The sequence below is a fragment of the Crocuta crocuta genome, unplaced genomic scaffold, assembly GCF_008692635.1.
Source record: "Crocuta crocuta isolate KB4526 unplaced genomic scaffold, BGI_CrCroc_1.0 scaffold216, whole genome shotgun sequence".
NCBI lineage: Eukaryota > Metazoa > Chordata > Mammalia > Carnivora > Hyaenidae > Crocuta > Crocuta crocuta.
Genome location: NW_027531504.1, coordinates 1,884,767 through 1,899,899, shown reverse-complemented (window position 1 = coordinate 1,899,899; position 15,133 = coordinate 1,884,767). Strand labels below are relative to the sequence as shown.

Genomic DNA, 15,133 nt, shown 5'->3' with positions numbered 1-15,133 from the left:
GTATGAGGTGGGAAGCATGGATGCTTAAATGATCTGTATTAATGCCTGGGGATGTTTATATCTCATTTTAAGATGCCAACTGAGCCCGTAAAAGCATGTTTACAAAGAATTATAATGAATGCATCTGGAGTAGTAACTCTGGAAAGGATTTGCATGTATAGACCATGTATGGTGCTCCTGCCTTCAGAGGGGCAAATGTGAATTCCTGAATTGCATTCATAGACATAAGGTTAAAAGATTCTAACTGGAAATTCCTAAAATGTGAGTCCTAAGTTAGAATTGTGTTTTAATAGTGTTTCCTGAAAATAAAGAAAAATAAATTTTACACAGAAGTAGGTAAAATAAGAGCTCTCTTTTTTTATGACCTACATGACTAATATTTTTTATTAAAAATAAAAATAAAAGTTAACTAGTACTGCTAGGTTCTCTAGAACCTATACATACACACACATAAAGAATGCAACAATTCCTTTTATAATACTGATTCTAAGAGCAAATTAAGACCTTAGCTGTCTTTTTTGAATTTGTAATAATCCCTTATGTTTGAATTTCAGAAAACAATTGTATGTTATTTTTCAGAATATTTCCCATCTCTCTTATAGAAATATGGTGTTTTTTTTTAACCAGCTAAATTATTTTCTGTTTTTTTAGTTAACTTTTTTAACTGGAATTTTATTGATTTTATTCTTTTTAAAAATTGAAATACAATTAATGTGCAGTGTTATGTTAGTTTCAGGTGTACAATATAATGATTCAACAATCTATACATTACTCAGTGCTCATCACAATAAGTATACTCTTAATCTCCTTTAATTCACTCAACTCCCCACCACCTCCCCTCTGGCAACCACCAGTTTTCTGAACAGTCTGATGTGGGTTTTTGTTTTTGTTTTTTTGGTTTGTCTCTTTTTTTCTCCTTGAAGTAGTAGTTAGTACTAAGTAGTTGTTATCGTAACAAATTCAAGCTAAAAACAATAGGGTGTGAAATATTTATCAAAATAGTCAAGCAAATATAGATAGAATTTTGATTAAAGAATTTCTAAGTATTAGATTTTAATATCTCTATTAAAGATAGATTTAGAAGTAGAAAACTTTAGGTAGGGTATAGATAATTTTCACATGTTGTTGAAATATTTAAGAATGAATTAAACCTGAGTTAGAGAAAAGTACTAGAAGCCTAGTAAAACTGATCACTTGGTAGGAGAATATAGTCCTTTTTATGATTCAGATGTCCCTAAAGAGAAATTGTTAATAAACACATATATAGTAAAGCTTCTCAAGTCCTAATCACTTCATTTAAAAGAATACAAAATTGAAGTCATTCCTTACTTTTAGCTAACTGGTGTCCTGGTTAAAGCAATCATAAATTCTTCCTGAAACAAGTCCAGGGGTGTTAGTAAATACATGGATTTCCTTTGCTAATAAAGGATAAGAGCTTTTAAACCTACTTTTATTCTGGAGATTTTAAGAAATCTATATGAAGATTAAATTTATACTTAAACATTTTGTTCTAGTTTGCAAAGACTTTAAGTGACTAATGCAATTTACCTCTTTTAATAGGTTCGTGTAAATTCATTAGTGTGCTTAGGAAAGATTTTGGAATACTTGGATAAGTGGTTTGTACTTGATGATATCCTGCCCTTCTTACAACAAATTCCATCCAAGGAACCCGCAGTCCTCATGGGAATTTTAGGTAGCTGAAAACTTAATGTTATTTGATGTTACTTTATTGTTTCATAGTCATGCAAGTGAATTTTCCAAATTAAAAAACCTTTGTATCCTCTTTTCAAGTATATAGCATTCAGTAATTGAAGAATGATGGGATAAATACCATGATATAACTTTTCTTTGTGTTAATTTTAGCAAATTAGACATTTGGAAATCCTAGCTTTGCAAATACCATGATAGCATGAAGTTTTCCCTATAAAATGTTACCTGTTAAGAGAGGCAAACAAAGCTACTTGAAATGCTGATACCAGTCTTAATAGTAATATTTGTATTTGGTAGCCAGTTTGTAAGAGGCACTGTATTGAGTATTTTCTCTGAATTACCTCTTTTGTCCTCTCCAGATTCCAGTGAGAAAGCTAGTTATTTCTGTTTTACAGTATGTACAGTATGTAAATTTGTCCTCTCCAAATTCCAGTGAGAAAGCTACTGTTATTTCTGTTTTACAGTATGTAACCCTGAGGCCCAGGGTTAAAGTAGGTTATTCAAGATAACACAACTGAAAAGCAGTAGAGCTGGTTTTTAATTTATATATGCTTAAATCTTAACCAGTATGTTTCACAGCTAAGTGATGTGCTGATGAAGCATATTAGCCTTACAGCACAGTCTGTTCTATCAGCATACTTACCAGATTACTCTGTCAAGAAACTGAAATTGTTTATATAAATAGTTACAGTTTTGATAGTCCAATCTGGAAATGCTGGGTCTGCTATACCAATGGAAACGAACATAATTGTAATATCACAAAGACATTAGCAAGTTTAGTTTTACTAAATTTAAAGTTTGTTAATTTTGAAGACAAACCAAATTACTCTGCTGTGTATTTTTAACACCTGCTATAGTGCCTGGTCTATAGAAAGCCCTCAGTAAATATTTGTAGGAATGGTCAGCAAGTAATTTATTTTAGACCTTTGTAGACATGGTATATGGTATGAAACTTTTGGGCTCAAATAATTTAGTTTTCCTGAAAAAGAGTTTGACATAATGGAAAGAACCCTAGCTTCTGCCCTGGCTCTGTCAGTTCCTGGAATGACTTTGAAAAATTTCATCATCTCTCAGATGAGGATAAAAGTACATCATTATAGGAGTCTTATGAGAATTCAATGAGAAAATGGGCAGGGAGAAGTAATGTGCATAGTACCTAGCAAGTAAGCATTTAATAGTGCTCAGCAAAGTTACTCTTAGAGTATATAAGTGAAATTTACACTAACAGGAAAATAATATCATATGGTGTGTTCTAAAGCTATAGATTATATACAAAACACTTATAACAAGCATTCAGAGAATGAGAAACAAATGTGCTCAGTTTACCAACTGAAGGCTTTGTGGAATAGTTGTAATAAGCAGGGCCTGGAAGTTTGAGTAAATAGGTGAGATACTAGGAAAGGATTGTGTGTAGTTGAATTAAATTATTAAATTTTCAAACATGTTAAATATAGTTAAAGAAGTGAATAAAGGTATAAGACCTGTACTCACATACTTGTGAAATAGATGTCTCAAGTTTGGATGAGAAGTCTGAAATACATATTTAGGTGTTTTCAGGAGAGAGGATCATTCTGTACCCTTACTGTTGTGCTATAGTAAGGCTTTTAATATTGCACTAACATTAAATGTGCCCTTAAGCCAAACAAGGGCAGGTTAAATACGTCATGGTTTAAATTGATAATAAAGCTAAAATCATTCTTATCCATATTTAGGAGCATCCTCATTCTAGGTACTGATAAGAAAAAATTTGTAATTAAACTAATTATCAAGAGATTTCATACAGACACAGTATTTTCCTAATATCTATTAATTTGTGGTATTGGATTATAAAATTTGTCTCATTCTTTTCTATCAGGTATTTATAAATGTACTTTTACACATAAAAAGTTGGGAATCACCAAAGAGCAGCTTGCTGGAAAAGTATTGCCTCATTTGATTCCCCTGAGTATTGAAAACAATCTTAATCTCAATCAGGTAGGAAAATTTTGTGTTTTATTCAGTTTATCCAGTTTCCTGTTTTCTTGGAATAATATATAAACATACTATGTTTAAATGTTGCTAAAACAAGGAAAAATATGCCACAGAATTCAATAAAGAAAGTTGTAGATTAAAAGTCAGGAGTATGTGAGTTGGAAGGATGGATTATTGAAGGCCTCATTGGGAAATAGTAAATGACTAGAACATTGAAAGATATGTAGGATTTGGGCTAATTCAAGGGGACTGGAAAGTTGGCATGAACAAAGAAAAAAAATGAATGTGATGTGTCTGGGGTGTATGTCTATTATTTATTGCTACATAAAAAATCACCACAAACTAGATGGTTTTCATAGTTTCTATGGGTCAGCCAAGCCAGGGTATGGATTCTCTGTTTAGAGTTTCTCACAATGCTGCAAAGACTGGGGCCTCCTCTGAAGGCTCAAATGAGGGAAAGACAGATCTGCTGCTAAGCTCACTTACATGGTTGTTGTTAGGATTCAGTTCCTTTTAGGTTGTTTGACCAAGGGCCTCAGTCCTAGCTCTCCTTGCTTCTTGGGCCTCCCAGCATGGCAACTTCATCAAAGTGGGAAAGAGTCTGCTAGAAAGATGGAAGTTACAACATCTTATATTGTAATCAAGAAAATTACATCCTGTTTCCTGTGTTCTATTCTATTTGTTACCAGCAAGTTAGGACCAGCAAAGTCCTGCTCACACTCAAAGATAGGGGATTACACAAAGGCCTGAGCAGCAGAATGAGAAGATAATTGGGGACCAATTTAGAGTCTATCAGCCATAGAGAATGAAAAATCCAGTTTGACTGAGAGATACCTATAAATCAGTAGGGAAGTAATGAGAGAGAGATAAATTGAGATTAGAACAGTCAGACTTTAAATGGCTGTCTGATTTAGGTATTTGCTTGTTGTTGTTGTTGTTTACTTTAATTCCAGTATAGTTAACATATAGTGTGATATTAGTTTCAGGTGTACTGGTTTAGGTATTTGAACTTTCAAGATGTGGTAAACATTTGAGCAGAAAGGTAATGTGTTCAAACATTATTATATAAGTATCTCTCTGTATACCTCTATCACTGTAGTTACCACAGCTATGTATTTATGTGTCTGCCTTTCCCAGAAGACTGGTTATTATATCTTATTATTTATTATATCCCCAGCACTTAGTGCAATGCCAAAAACAAAAATATTTATTAAATTGAGAGAAAATTTGAGTTACAGAGTAATGACAAGTCATTTTGTCCCCCACAGAACTGGTGTTCAATGGAGTATAATGGAAAAAGACTGGGATTAGTTGGTTACTGTTTAACAGGGAGTGTCAGAAATGGATGGGCAGACAAGATTGGGAATTAACTACTGAAAGTGAATTAGAGCAATGAAGGAAACAGAAGCTAGAGTTAAGCAGGAAAGCTTTTGGCTTAGGGGAGAGTGCCTAGGGAAAGGAGTTTGGAGTTAGGGATAATTATAAAATTAATCAGATCCATAATGTCGTATGAAGTGGTTGTATAAGCCTCTGAAAGTTACTGTCCCTAAATTTCAATTTTTGTCTTGATAGTTCCTTCATATCTTGGGTGGCAGGGCTGAGGTTACAATTGGCAAAAAGGGAAACAGTGAATATCCAGGAAAAATAGGATGATGATATGCCGAAGATAGTCCAGCTTTTGGTCATTTCTGTTCTTAGTTCTCATATATATGATCTAGCATGTTTTTAAATATTCCCAAATTATTTCAGGATATATAATTTCATATGAAATATGATGTTAGTTTTCTTCAGCTTTATGGTTGATATTTTTGGGGACCTATTTTAATCAACAGACATATGTTGATTCATATCGCTGGGTATTTCACGAAAGTTAACATGGGTGTGGTCTGTTTTTCTATTCATTTCATGGACAGGGTTCCTAATTTAAGAGTACCCTCTTCTGTAAATTCTGACTTGAAATAACCTAAGTGTATTTTGTATTATGTGAGAAAGATATTGTGATTTAGAAAAGTACATTTTTTGCATCTGATTATAAAATAGCACATACCAAGTAACAGTCAAAACTCATTACAACTTGTGGTAAGTAGGGGTTCCAAAGACCCCAGATTCAGTGATTCACTAGGAGTCCTCACATGCCTCAACATATAGTTGTACACATGGCTATGATTTTTTGTGGTGAAAGGATATAGAGCAAAATCAGCCAAGGGAGAAGGCTTATTAGGGCAATGTCTGGAGGAAACCAAATTCAAGCTTCCAGAGTCATCTCCTCAATGTACTTATTTTCCCTGGTAATGAGTTGTGACAATACATGTGAAATGTTGTAGTTCCATCTGCCTGTCATGTATTCAGATGCCAGACTCCCAGAAGGAAAGCAGATGCTTAGCATGAAACAGACTTTGTACAGCTTACTGAACCACTGTCATCAGTTAATGGTGGGGACCATCCTAAAATCTGAGGTTCTGGACACCAGCCAACGGCCAACCTTGCAAGCAGGCCTTTTCAAAGATGGCAGTCCAGGCCTACTATGTTAATTCTTCTGCACCAAATTGTGCAATATGAATCTCACGAATAATGTTGAGCCAGTGAAGCCAGACACAGAAGAAGATCTACCGAATGATTCTATTTAAATACAGTACAAAAAACAGTCAAAACTAAGCTGCCAGAGGTCAGACTAGTGTTTACTCAGAAGTACCCAGGTGGTGGTGGTGGTGGTGGGAAGTACCCAGAAGGGGACACAAGGAGCTTGCGGGGTGTTGCCGATGTTCTTTTTCTACATTCAGTTTGTGAATTTTTTGATATGAGCACCTATATGTATACTTTTCTGCTAGTATGTTTTAATTCATTACAAAGTAAAAAGGAAACTAATGAGCAGAGAGTCTGTCAAGGTAAACTGCTAGGGAAATAATGCCTTTGTTACTTTCATGGTAAGACGAAGGATGAAGAGATGGTTGAGCAAGGTCATGTAGAAACTAGCACAAGCTCTGGAGACAGATTTATATGAATTCCAATCCTGCCATATGTTATTTAGTGTCTCATACTAAGTTGCTTTGTCTCTCACTGAGCCAGAAGTTCCTCATTTATAAAATAGAAATACTCGTAAACCTATTTTCAAGAGTACCCCACACAAAAATATAGTTAGAAGATTTGGGAGGAGAAGAACACAGTTTCTGGATTCTTCCTGTAATATATGGTATTGTTCGAATAAATTGTTCATGATGATCTGAGGTACTCTAAGAATCATCATTTAACCAAAGCCTAAACCACATGATGACAGAGTATTACATATATTTTATTAACTTAAATTATTTGAAAGTTAAACTATATACATTTAATGCTTCTTTCAGAAAGTAGATTTATTTTAGCCAAGCATGTCATTTTTGTAACAATCTGAATAAACTAATCTTTAATGCATTGTTAAACACAGATATGCACAAATTCACATGGTCACTTTTGGATTATTCTAGGAAAGTCAATATGTAGTAACTGCTGGGGGTAAATTTATAAGACCCCTGAATAATAGCTGTTAGGCAATTTAAACTAGAACACCCATATGTTTTCTGAAACGTAGAAGCCTCATCAACTTTATCACCATCATACAGAGATATTGTAAAAGCTTGCTATGATATGCTGAGTTTAAATATACTATTCTTGTGATATAGTACTCTGAGTGGGTTGTATTCTGGTAAAAATAGAGAATATTATGATTAACTTGTTAAATTATTTTATTAGATTACATTTGCTGCCAACTTGAAGCATTATAACTATATCAATTTCTTATTATACCAGTTCAATTCTTTCATTTCCGTCATAAAAGAGATGCTTAACAGATTGGAGTCTGAACATAAGACTAAACTGGAGCAACTTCATATAATGCAAGAACAGCAGAAGTAAGTAGGTTACATATGAATTGTACATGGCCCAACAGTGGCATTAAAGTGACCTTATGATTGATTTTCTGGAATAAGGACCTGAAAAATTGATGGATTTCTGGTTTTTTTAAAGTAAAGTTAATTACTTTAATTCCAGTATAGTTAACATTCAGTGTTATATTTGTTTCAGATGTACAATATAGTCATTCAAAAATTCTATATATCATTACTCAGTGCTCGTTATTAATCCCCTTCAGCTATTCTACCCGTCTCCCCATCCATCCCCCCTCTGGTAACTACCAGCTTGTTCTGCATAGTGAAAAATTGATGGATTTCAATTTGATCTCATGTGAAAACATTTAAAAATTTTCCAACATGTTAACTTGAACTGAGTTAAGATAGAATGTTGTGGAAAATCCAGTGTCATTTCTGAGTGTAAAAATGTAACATGACGATAATCTTAATATTTTCTATACATAAAGAAAATTCTATTCCTGAGAAAGTCTCGTCAGTGTTAGCTACTAGTGTTAAAAATTCAGGGTGCTGATTATGAAGAGCACCACTTAAAAATATTTTTCAAATCTATGAAACCCTAGTGTTTTGATCTCTCCCTTTTTCTTTTCTCTTGATTCCAGAAACATTTATAGAGCATTCACTTCATATTTAATACCACAACATTCACTTCTTTTTCTTTAGGAGAAGATTTTCTTTCTTTCTTTTTTTTTTTTTTTTAAATGTTTAATACTTTTTGAGAAAGACACAGAATGTGAGTGGGGGAGGGACAGATAGAGAGGGGGACACAGAATCTGAAGCAGGCTCCAGGCTCTGAGCTGTCTGCACAAAGCCCGATGCAGGGCTCAAACTCATAGACTGTGAGATCATGACCNGCTTGAACCCATGAACTGTGAGATCATGACCTGAGCCGAAGACAGACGTTTAACCGACTGAGCCATCCAGGCGCCCCTAAGAGAAGGTTTTCTAAATTATTTGTAAACTACTAGTTTTCAAAGGAAGAAGGAAAAGGTGAAAATTATTAAGTAGAGAATGCCAGTTTATTAAAATAAAATCACTATATTTGTTTCCCAGAGAAAAACACGTGATTTTAAGATGCTTGTTAAATCCTGAGCCAAAAGACATCAGTAAAATTTATACCAGTTATGGGCAAGGTCCCCACGTAGAAATTTTTTAGTTTTTGCCCCAGTGTAAGATGATGGCTTATGGAGGTAAATTCACCAGGTGTAGGATGACTTGCAGTACCCCTTTGTATGCTCTAAAGATTCTATGATGTATATATTTATGTCATTTGATGGATTGACTATATTAACATAGGAACCCTGAAAAATAATTTTTAAAAATTTATAAGAGAAAATTTTAATATCTAGTATTTGTACTTGAGGTGTAAATGAACCTTCCTTTTTTCTTTTTCATATTTAAATCTTATGTTTCAAGGCATGGATCTGGCCTAGCACAGTAATGATTATAGCATTTATTATTAGAATCAGATTCTGAATTTAATCACATCAAATTCCACATATCATACCTTGTCTCAGTGAACTACAAGCCCTCTGACAGTAAGAATCATGCTTGCCTGGTTTTATGAGACTGAGTAATTCTCTGGTAAAGTTTGAATATGGAATTAAAGAAAAAAAAAAGACTTTTTTGGGCAAGCAGACATTAATGTAGGAAATAAAGATTATAACTGTTCTGAAAGAATAAAGTTGCAGTTTGTTTAGGTTCTAATAAACCCCATGTGGATGAACCATTTTTTGTATGATTATTTTTTAAAAAAACATTTCTTTTTATTGCTTTGTCATAATTCAACTTTCCTGCAGATCTTTGGATATAGGAAATCAAATGAATGCTTCTGAAGAAACAAAAGTTACAAATGTTGGCTCTCAGGTAAGACATTTAGATTATTTTAATTTTTGTAAAAAGATCTTAACAGTGTGCTTCATTTGAGGGGCTTTTCTCTTTAAGCAGTACAATCAGAGTTTTTTTTATGTCATTCAAGTGGTTGACATTTTTCTGTTTCAGCATATTGACAAAGTCTTTAATAACATTGGAGCAGACTTTCTGACTGGTGGTGAATCAGAAAATAAAGAGGATGGGTTACAGAATAAACATAAAAGAGTAAGTTTCTTCACTTATTCTTAGAGTGCACTTATTTATATTATAGGACTTCCTATAAACTGCAGATTTTGTTGGGAAATACTGTTCAGCATCTTAACAAGAAACATTTTTTAATATTTTTATGAAATTTAAAAATTATCATGGGAACATGACCGGATTCACATTGAGAGTAAAAAAACTTGAGAATTTTAACTTCCTTTATTAGGTAGCATTTCTAGATTGCCTGCCTCCTTTGTCCTTTCTGCTGGTCTTTTCCAGTCATACCTCATGATAAATGTCTTTGTGTCTCTACTCTGCTTCTGATTTTGAATGATAAATTATAAAATGATACTTTCTAATTGAAATTCATTAATATTCAATATTTATTAATATTCTAATTGAATATTCATTAATATTCAATATAATATGTCAAGTTTGCATTTCTGCTGGGGGCAACTTTTCTTCTATTCATTTGACAAAAACCATGAGTACCTGTATGTGTAAAGCCAAGGAGATACTGGGCATTGTGGTTTACAGAATTTTAAGAGACCATTCTGTGAGTTTATAGTTTAGCAAGGCTGATAAAGGAAAAAGACAGATGTCAAATTTGATTCAGATATTAGCAGTGAAAGACACGGTTTATGTCTTCCTTAGCTTTTTGGTGAGTTCCTAGTATATTTTTGAAGTGACATAGGGTTGAACAAGAGTCTCCCAATTTTATAAAATGAAATTACCAAGTCATATTCTCCTTGTCTGTAAAAAGGTCATTTTGATGAATGGTTTTAAAACAATAACTGTTTTTATACTGAAACTATTCTAGCATAGATTTTGTGAGTTTCTACCTAAAGTTAAAATCTTATAATAATTCAAAATATAACGTACCTGTGGCAGTCACCACTACAGGAGTAATTTGTAAATTACTTGCTATCGTCAAACATGCCAAGATATACTTTACAAAAAAAGAAATCTTCTGTTTTATAAGTGAAATTATGAAGTTGCCCATTGATACTTTGTTTTATTTTGTTTTGAGGCATCACTTACACTTGAAGAAAAACAGAAGTTAGCAAAAGAACAGGAGCAGGCACAGAAGTTGAAAAGCCAGCAGCCTCTTAAACCCCAGGTGCACACACCTGTTGCTCCAGTCAAACAGGTCAGAACTCATTTCTCTTGCATCATTTCAAGCATACTTACTTTCAGTTATACTCGTGTATAATTTCATACACATTATACTTAAGGAGTAAGTATATAACTTAGTCTGCCTATTAGCATTTGTCTAAAAATATATTTCTAAGAATATTTCAATAATGCAGTTTCTAAGAACTGCGGGCATGAAGGATTTTCCAACCACTCCTCAGTAGCCTGCCTAATGTATAATGTTTTGCGATAGTGCTTGTTACCAAACAAAGAGAAAGCTAGATGAATATCAATTAAGAGAAGGCAATAATATTCTTAAAAAATATTAGATTTCACAGAACTAATTAACTCTGTTCACCTTGAAATGGTCAGGAATATTATGTTCAGGCATTTATATATTTTTGAACAAAAAGTAATTTTTAATTTTTGGTTTTTCAGTGATAGGTCTGTAACTTGATTTAGGAATACTTACCAATATGTCCTGATCAGTATTTACTTCCTATTATGTTCCAGACACTGTCCTAGGTGGTAGTGCTATTGCTGGGTTTAAGTTTCCTGCTTGTAGAGAATTTACACTCATACTGCCTGCAGAAATAACTTTATCTTAAAAGCTTTCTTTAAATTATTTTTTGTTACCTCTTTTTTTTGAAAAAAATTTTTTATGTTTATTTATTTTTGAGAGAGACAGAGTACAAGTGAAGGAGGGGCAGAGAGAGGGAAACAGAGAATCTGAATCAGGCTCCAGGCCCTGAGCTGTCAGCACAGAGACTGACATGGGGGCTTGAATTCATGATAGTGAGATCATGACCTGAGCAAAAGTTGGACGCCCAACCGACTGAGCCACCCAGGCACCTCTTTTTTGTTACCTCTTAATCACTAAACTTCTGAGAAAAATCTTTGTGGCCCAAGAGGCGAAATAAAAAATGTTTGGTAGGTATTTACATAAGATTAGAGAAAAAAATTTCTACAAAATTGTGATACAATTCAAAATATAAAAATAATGGAGCATTGGGGCGCCTGGGTGGCTCAGTTGGTTAAGCGGCCGACTTCAGCTCAGGTCATGATCTCACGGTTCGTGGGTTCGAGCCCCACATTGGACTCTGTGCTGACAGCTAGCTCAGAGCTTGGAGCCTGCTTCAGATTCTGTGTCTCCTTCTCTCTCTCTGACCCTTCCCTGCTCACGTTGTCTCTCTCTCTCTCAGAAATAAATAAAAAACATTAAAAAAAGTTAAAAAAATTGATAGAGTATCATTTTTGCAATACAGATCTACTAATGAGAAGAAGACATTTCTGTTTTGGGGAGTGGTGGGCAGAGCCAGCATTTTATTTAATTGGAATTCAAAGTTAGTTTTCCCTGTCATCAAATTGATTGTAAATGTTTATCTGTAAAAAATATGTGACAGGCTGGATTTGGCCTGTGGGCTGTGGTTTGCCATCTTGGTATAGACTGTTGAGGTTAATTTTAAGTTGTCATTTATAGTATAATCTACTAAGTGTTACTGGTTATAAATAGTTTGGCAATCTTGGAGATAAAGTAATTCCCTCATATTTTTCAGACAAAGGATTTGACAGACACATTGATGGATAACATGTCATCTTTGACCAGCCTTTCTGTTAGTACCCCTAAAATTTCGGCTTCAAGTACCTTCACTTCTGTTCCTTCCATGGGCCTTGGCATGATGTTTTCTACACCAATTGATAATACCAAGAGAAATTTGACCAATGGCCTAAATGCTAACATGGGTTTTCAGACTTCAGGATTCAACATGCCGGTTAATACAAACCAGAACTTATTCAGTAGTCCAAGCACACCCGGAGTAACCAAGATGACACTGGGAACACCTTCCACTTTACCAAACTTCAGTGCTGCAAGTGTTCCTCCTGCTGGTGCGAAGCAGACTCAGCAAAGACCCACAGATATGTCTGCTCTTAATAATCTCTTTGGCCCTCAGAAACCCAAAGTTAGCATGAACCAGTTATCACAACAGAAACCAAATCAGTGGCTTAATCAGTTTGTACCTCCGCAAGGGTCTCCAGGTATGGGCAGTTCCGTAATGGGAACACCGATGAACATGATGGGACAGTCTGCCTTTGGTATGCAGGCTAATCCTTTCTTTAGCCCACAGAACTTTGCACAGCCACCAACTACAATGACCAATAGCAGTTCAGCTAGCAATGATTTAAAAGATCTTTTTGGGTGAGGTATCTTGCTCTGTTTTTGAAGGATTACTTCAATTTTAATCATGCGTGAGCTGATTTACATCTTTATATAGTTGGCTTGGAGGAACTACATCTGTGGGAAAGTGAATGGTTCTGTGACAGAAAACACCTTGTTTCCATGCCAGCATAGTAGTTGTATGGACTCCTAACAGTTGCGTTTTTTTAAATCATTGAGGATTTTTTCCTCTTACCACCTCCTCTTCCAAGTTTTTAAAAGACCCAACCCTTACCAATCTCTAAGAGAAAAGAGACACCTGAGTATCTTGAATAGCAGAATTTTTTAATCAAATGTTTGTTTATTTTAGCTTCTAAATCTTGGTTTATTTAAAAAATTGAGTTGATGGTTAATGCAAGTTTCATATGTTAAATATACATGGTACACAGTCTGCCTTCACAAGTCATTAGTCTTCATTTAAATGTGTGAAAAATCTTGATGGTTTATTGATTTGTTTGCATTTAGTATGACTGAATGAGATAACGATAAACATAACGAAAAGAATTAGTTCACTTGCTTTTTCCCATCTTACTTACTTTACAGATGAACTAATGTTCAATACAAAAGACTGAGCAAATACTACAAAATTTAACTTAATGTTGATTTCATTGGTTCAAACTAAAGGCATTATTAACCATCTTAAATGCAAACTGATCACTGTAAATTATATTTTAGCATGGTCTGCCTCAAATAGTAATGTATTTTTCTGCATTTACTTGGATATATTTAGAATCACTTTCTTTCCTACTGTATCACAGATAGAAGACTATGTACTGATTTGTACACAGATTTGACAAGCCTATCTGATGTGATTTCCCTGACTCTTGCTTTCGTATTTCATTTTGAATTCAAACTTCTGAGGTTGCAGCACATATGAATTGCATTTTCAAAAGGATATTTGTAAGAAACTATATTTAATGAGTAAACTTTTGAGATTTCTGCTGTATTGTTTCAAATGTAATAAACTTTACTTCTCTAAAAATGAGCGGTTGTATCTTCTCACTACCAACAGATTAACTTTCAGCTTACCATGATAAAGTCTGACCTCATCAGTTACTGCAACTAAAGTTTAATTGTTTTCTAGAAATTTTAGGAACCTTTTGTTTGAACATTTTTATGTCCACAATTAGCTCTTTTTAGCAAACAAAGAAAAAATTCTTCTAATAGGAAATATGCTTTATTTTTTAAAGCCTTTCTCTGATATTTTTCTTTGATGTGCTGATTATTCAACCACAGAGCCTTATGCTGTAAATGTCATTTGTATTTTGTTTAAATTATATCCCACCGTTATGTGATAACTTTAAAATGGTCTTTCAGAGAACTATATATGCATTATAATTGCTGCTGTAGGGTTTGTGGTTTTTAATTCTCTGAAACCAGCAATCATTTAAAATAAATCATATGAAGTTTAGTGTGCTGATACCAAGCTTATTCATTGAAATATATATGTGTATATATATATATATATACACATACTATATACATTGAATGTCCAGTACTTGATTATAAAATGTAGTTTGTTGATAGTATTGCTGGCAGTATTCAGTAAGGGCGTACTTTAAAAAATAAAAGGTCAGCTTTACATCTGGTTTCTGTATGAGCTGTACTTTGTTACTACATGGTTTTATAAAAAAGATTCGTAGGAATGTTGAAGAAATTTACCCAAGAAATGAGAGGCACTAGGAAGATCAGATGTTTTTATCAAATACATTCACACCTTGACCAGATTATCTGTCTTATTTGTAACACAATACTAATATTTCTCTTGAGAAAAGTTTACATATGGAATAAAACTAATGTTGGAGAATTTTCCTTAGTAATAATTTTATAGTCATTGTTTATTAGGAAATTGCTGTTTATTTTGTAAAATAACGATGTCAGTGTTGAATTCCTCATTAGATGGAAAGCTGAATATAACAACATGTAATTTGAACTTCTAAATATAAAAAGAGATTATTTGAAAGAATATAATATATAATTTTTAGGTAATTTTTCCATCTTGAATTTGGTCATTCATTGAGGTAATGGTGCTACACTTAGAAATGTTTTCCTCTAGTTTTTCTGTTTTCTTCAAAATATTTTACCTGAATCACTTCCATCAATTGAATGGTTACTTTTGCCTTTT

At 33.6% G+C, this 15,133-nt stretch overlaps 1 protein-coding gene across 1 annotated transcript in view; it reads left to right on the top strand.

Moving 5' to 3' along the window:
* The window catches only part of SCYL2 (SCY1 like pseudokinase 2), a 64,376-nt gene extending 50,383 nt beyond the window's left edge, over positions 1-13,993 (top strand). Inside the window, exons 12-18 of the mRNA XM_077772174.1 lie at positions 1,561-1,693; positions 3,566-3,684; positions 7,468-7,568; positions 9,383-9,449; positions 9,585-9,680; positions 10,690-10,809; positions 12,350-13,993. Coding sequence (XP_077628300.1) covers positions 1,561-1,693; positions 3,566-3,684; positions 7,468-7,568; positions 9,383-9,449; positions 9,585-9,680; positions 10,690-10,809; positions 12,350-12,994 — 1,281 coding nt within the window. The 3' untranslated portion in view covers positions 12,995-13,993. The remainder of the gene's footprint in view (positions 1-1,560; positions 1,694-3,565; positions 3,685-7,467; positions 7,569-9,382; positions 9,450-9,584; positions 9,681-10,689; positions 10,810-12,349) is intronic.
* The last annotated feature ends 1,140 nt before the right edge of the window (positions 13,994-15,133 follow it).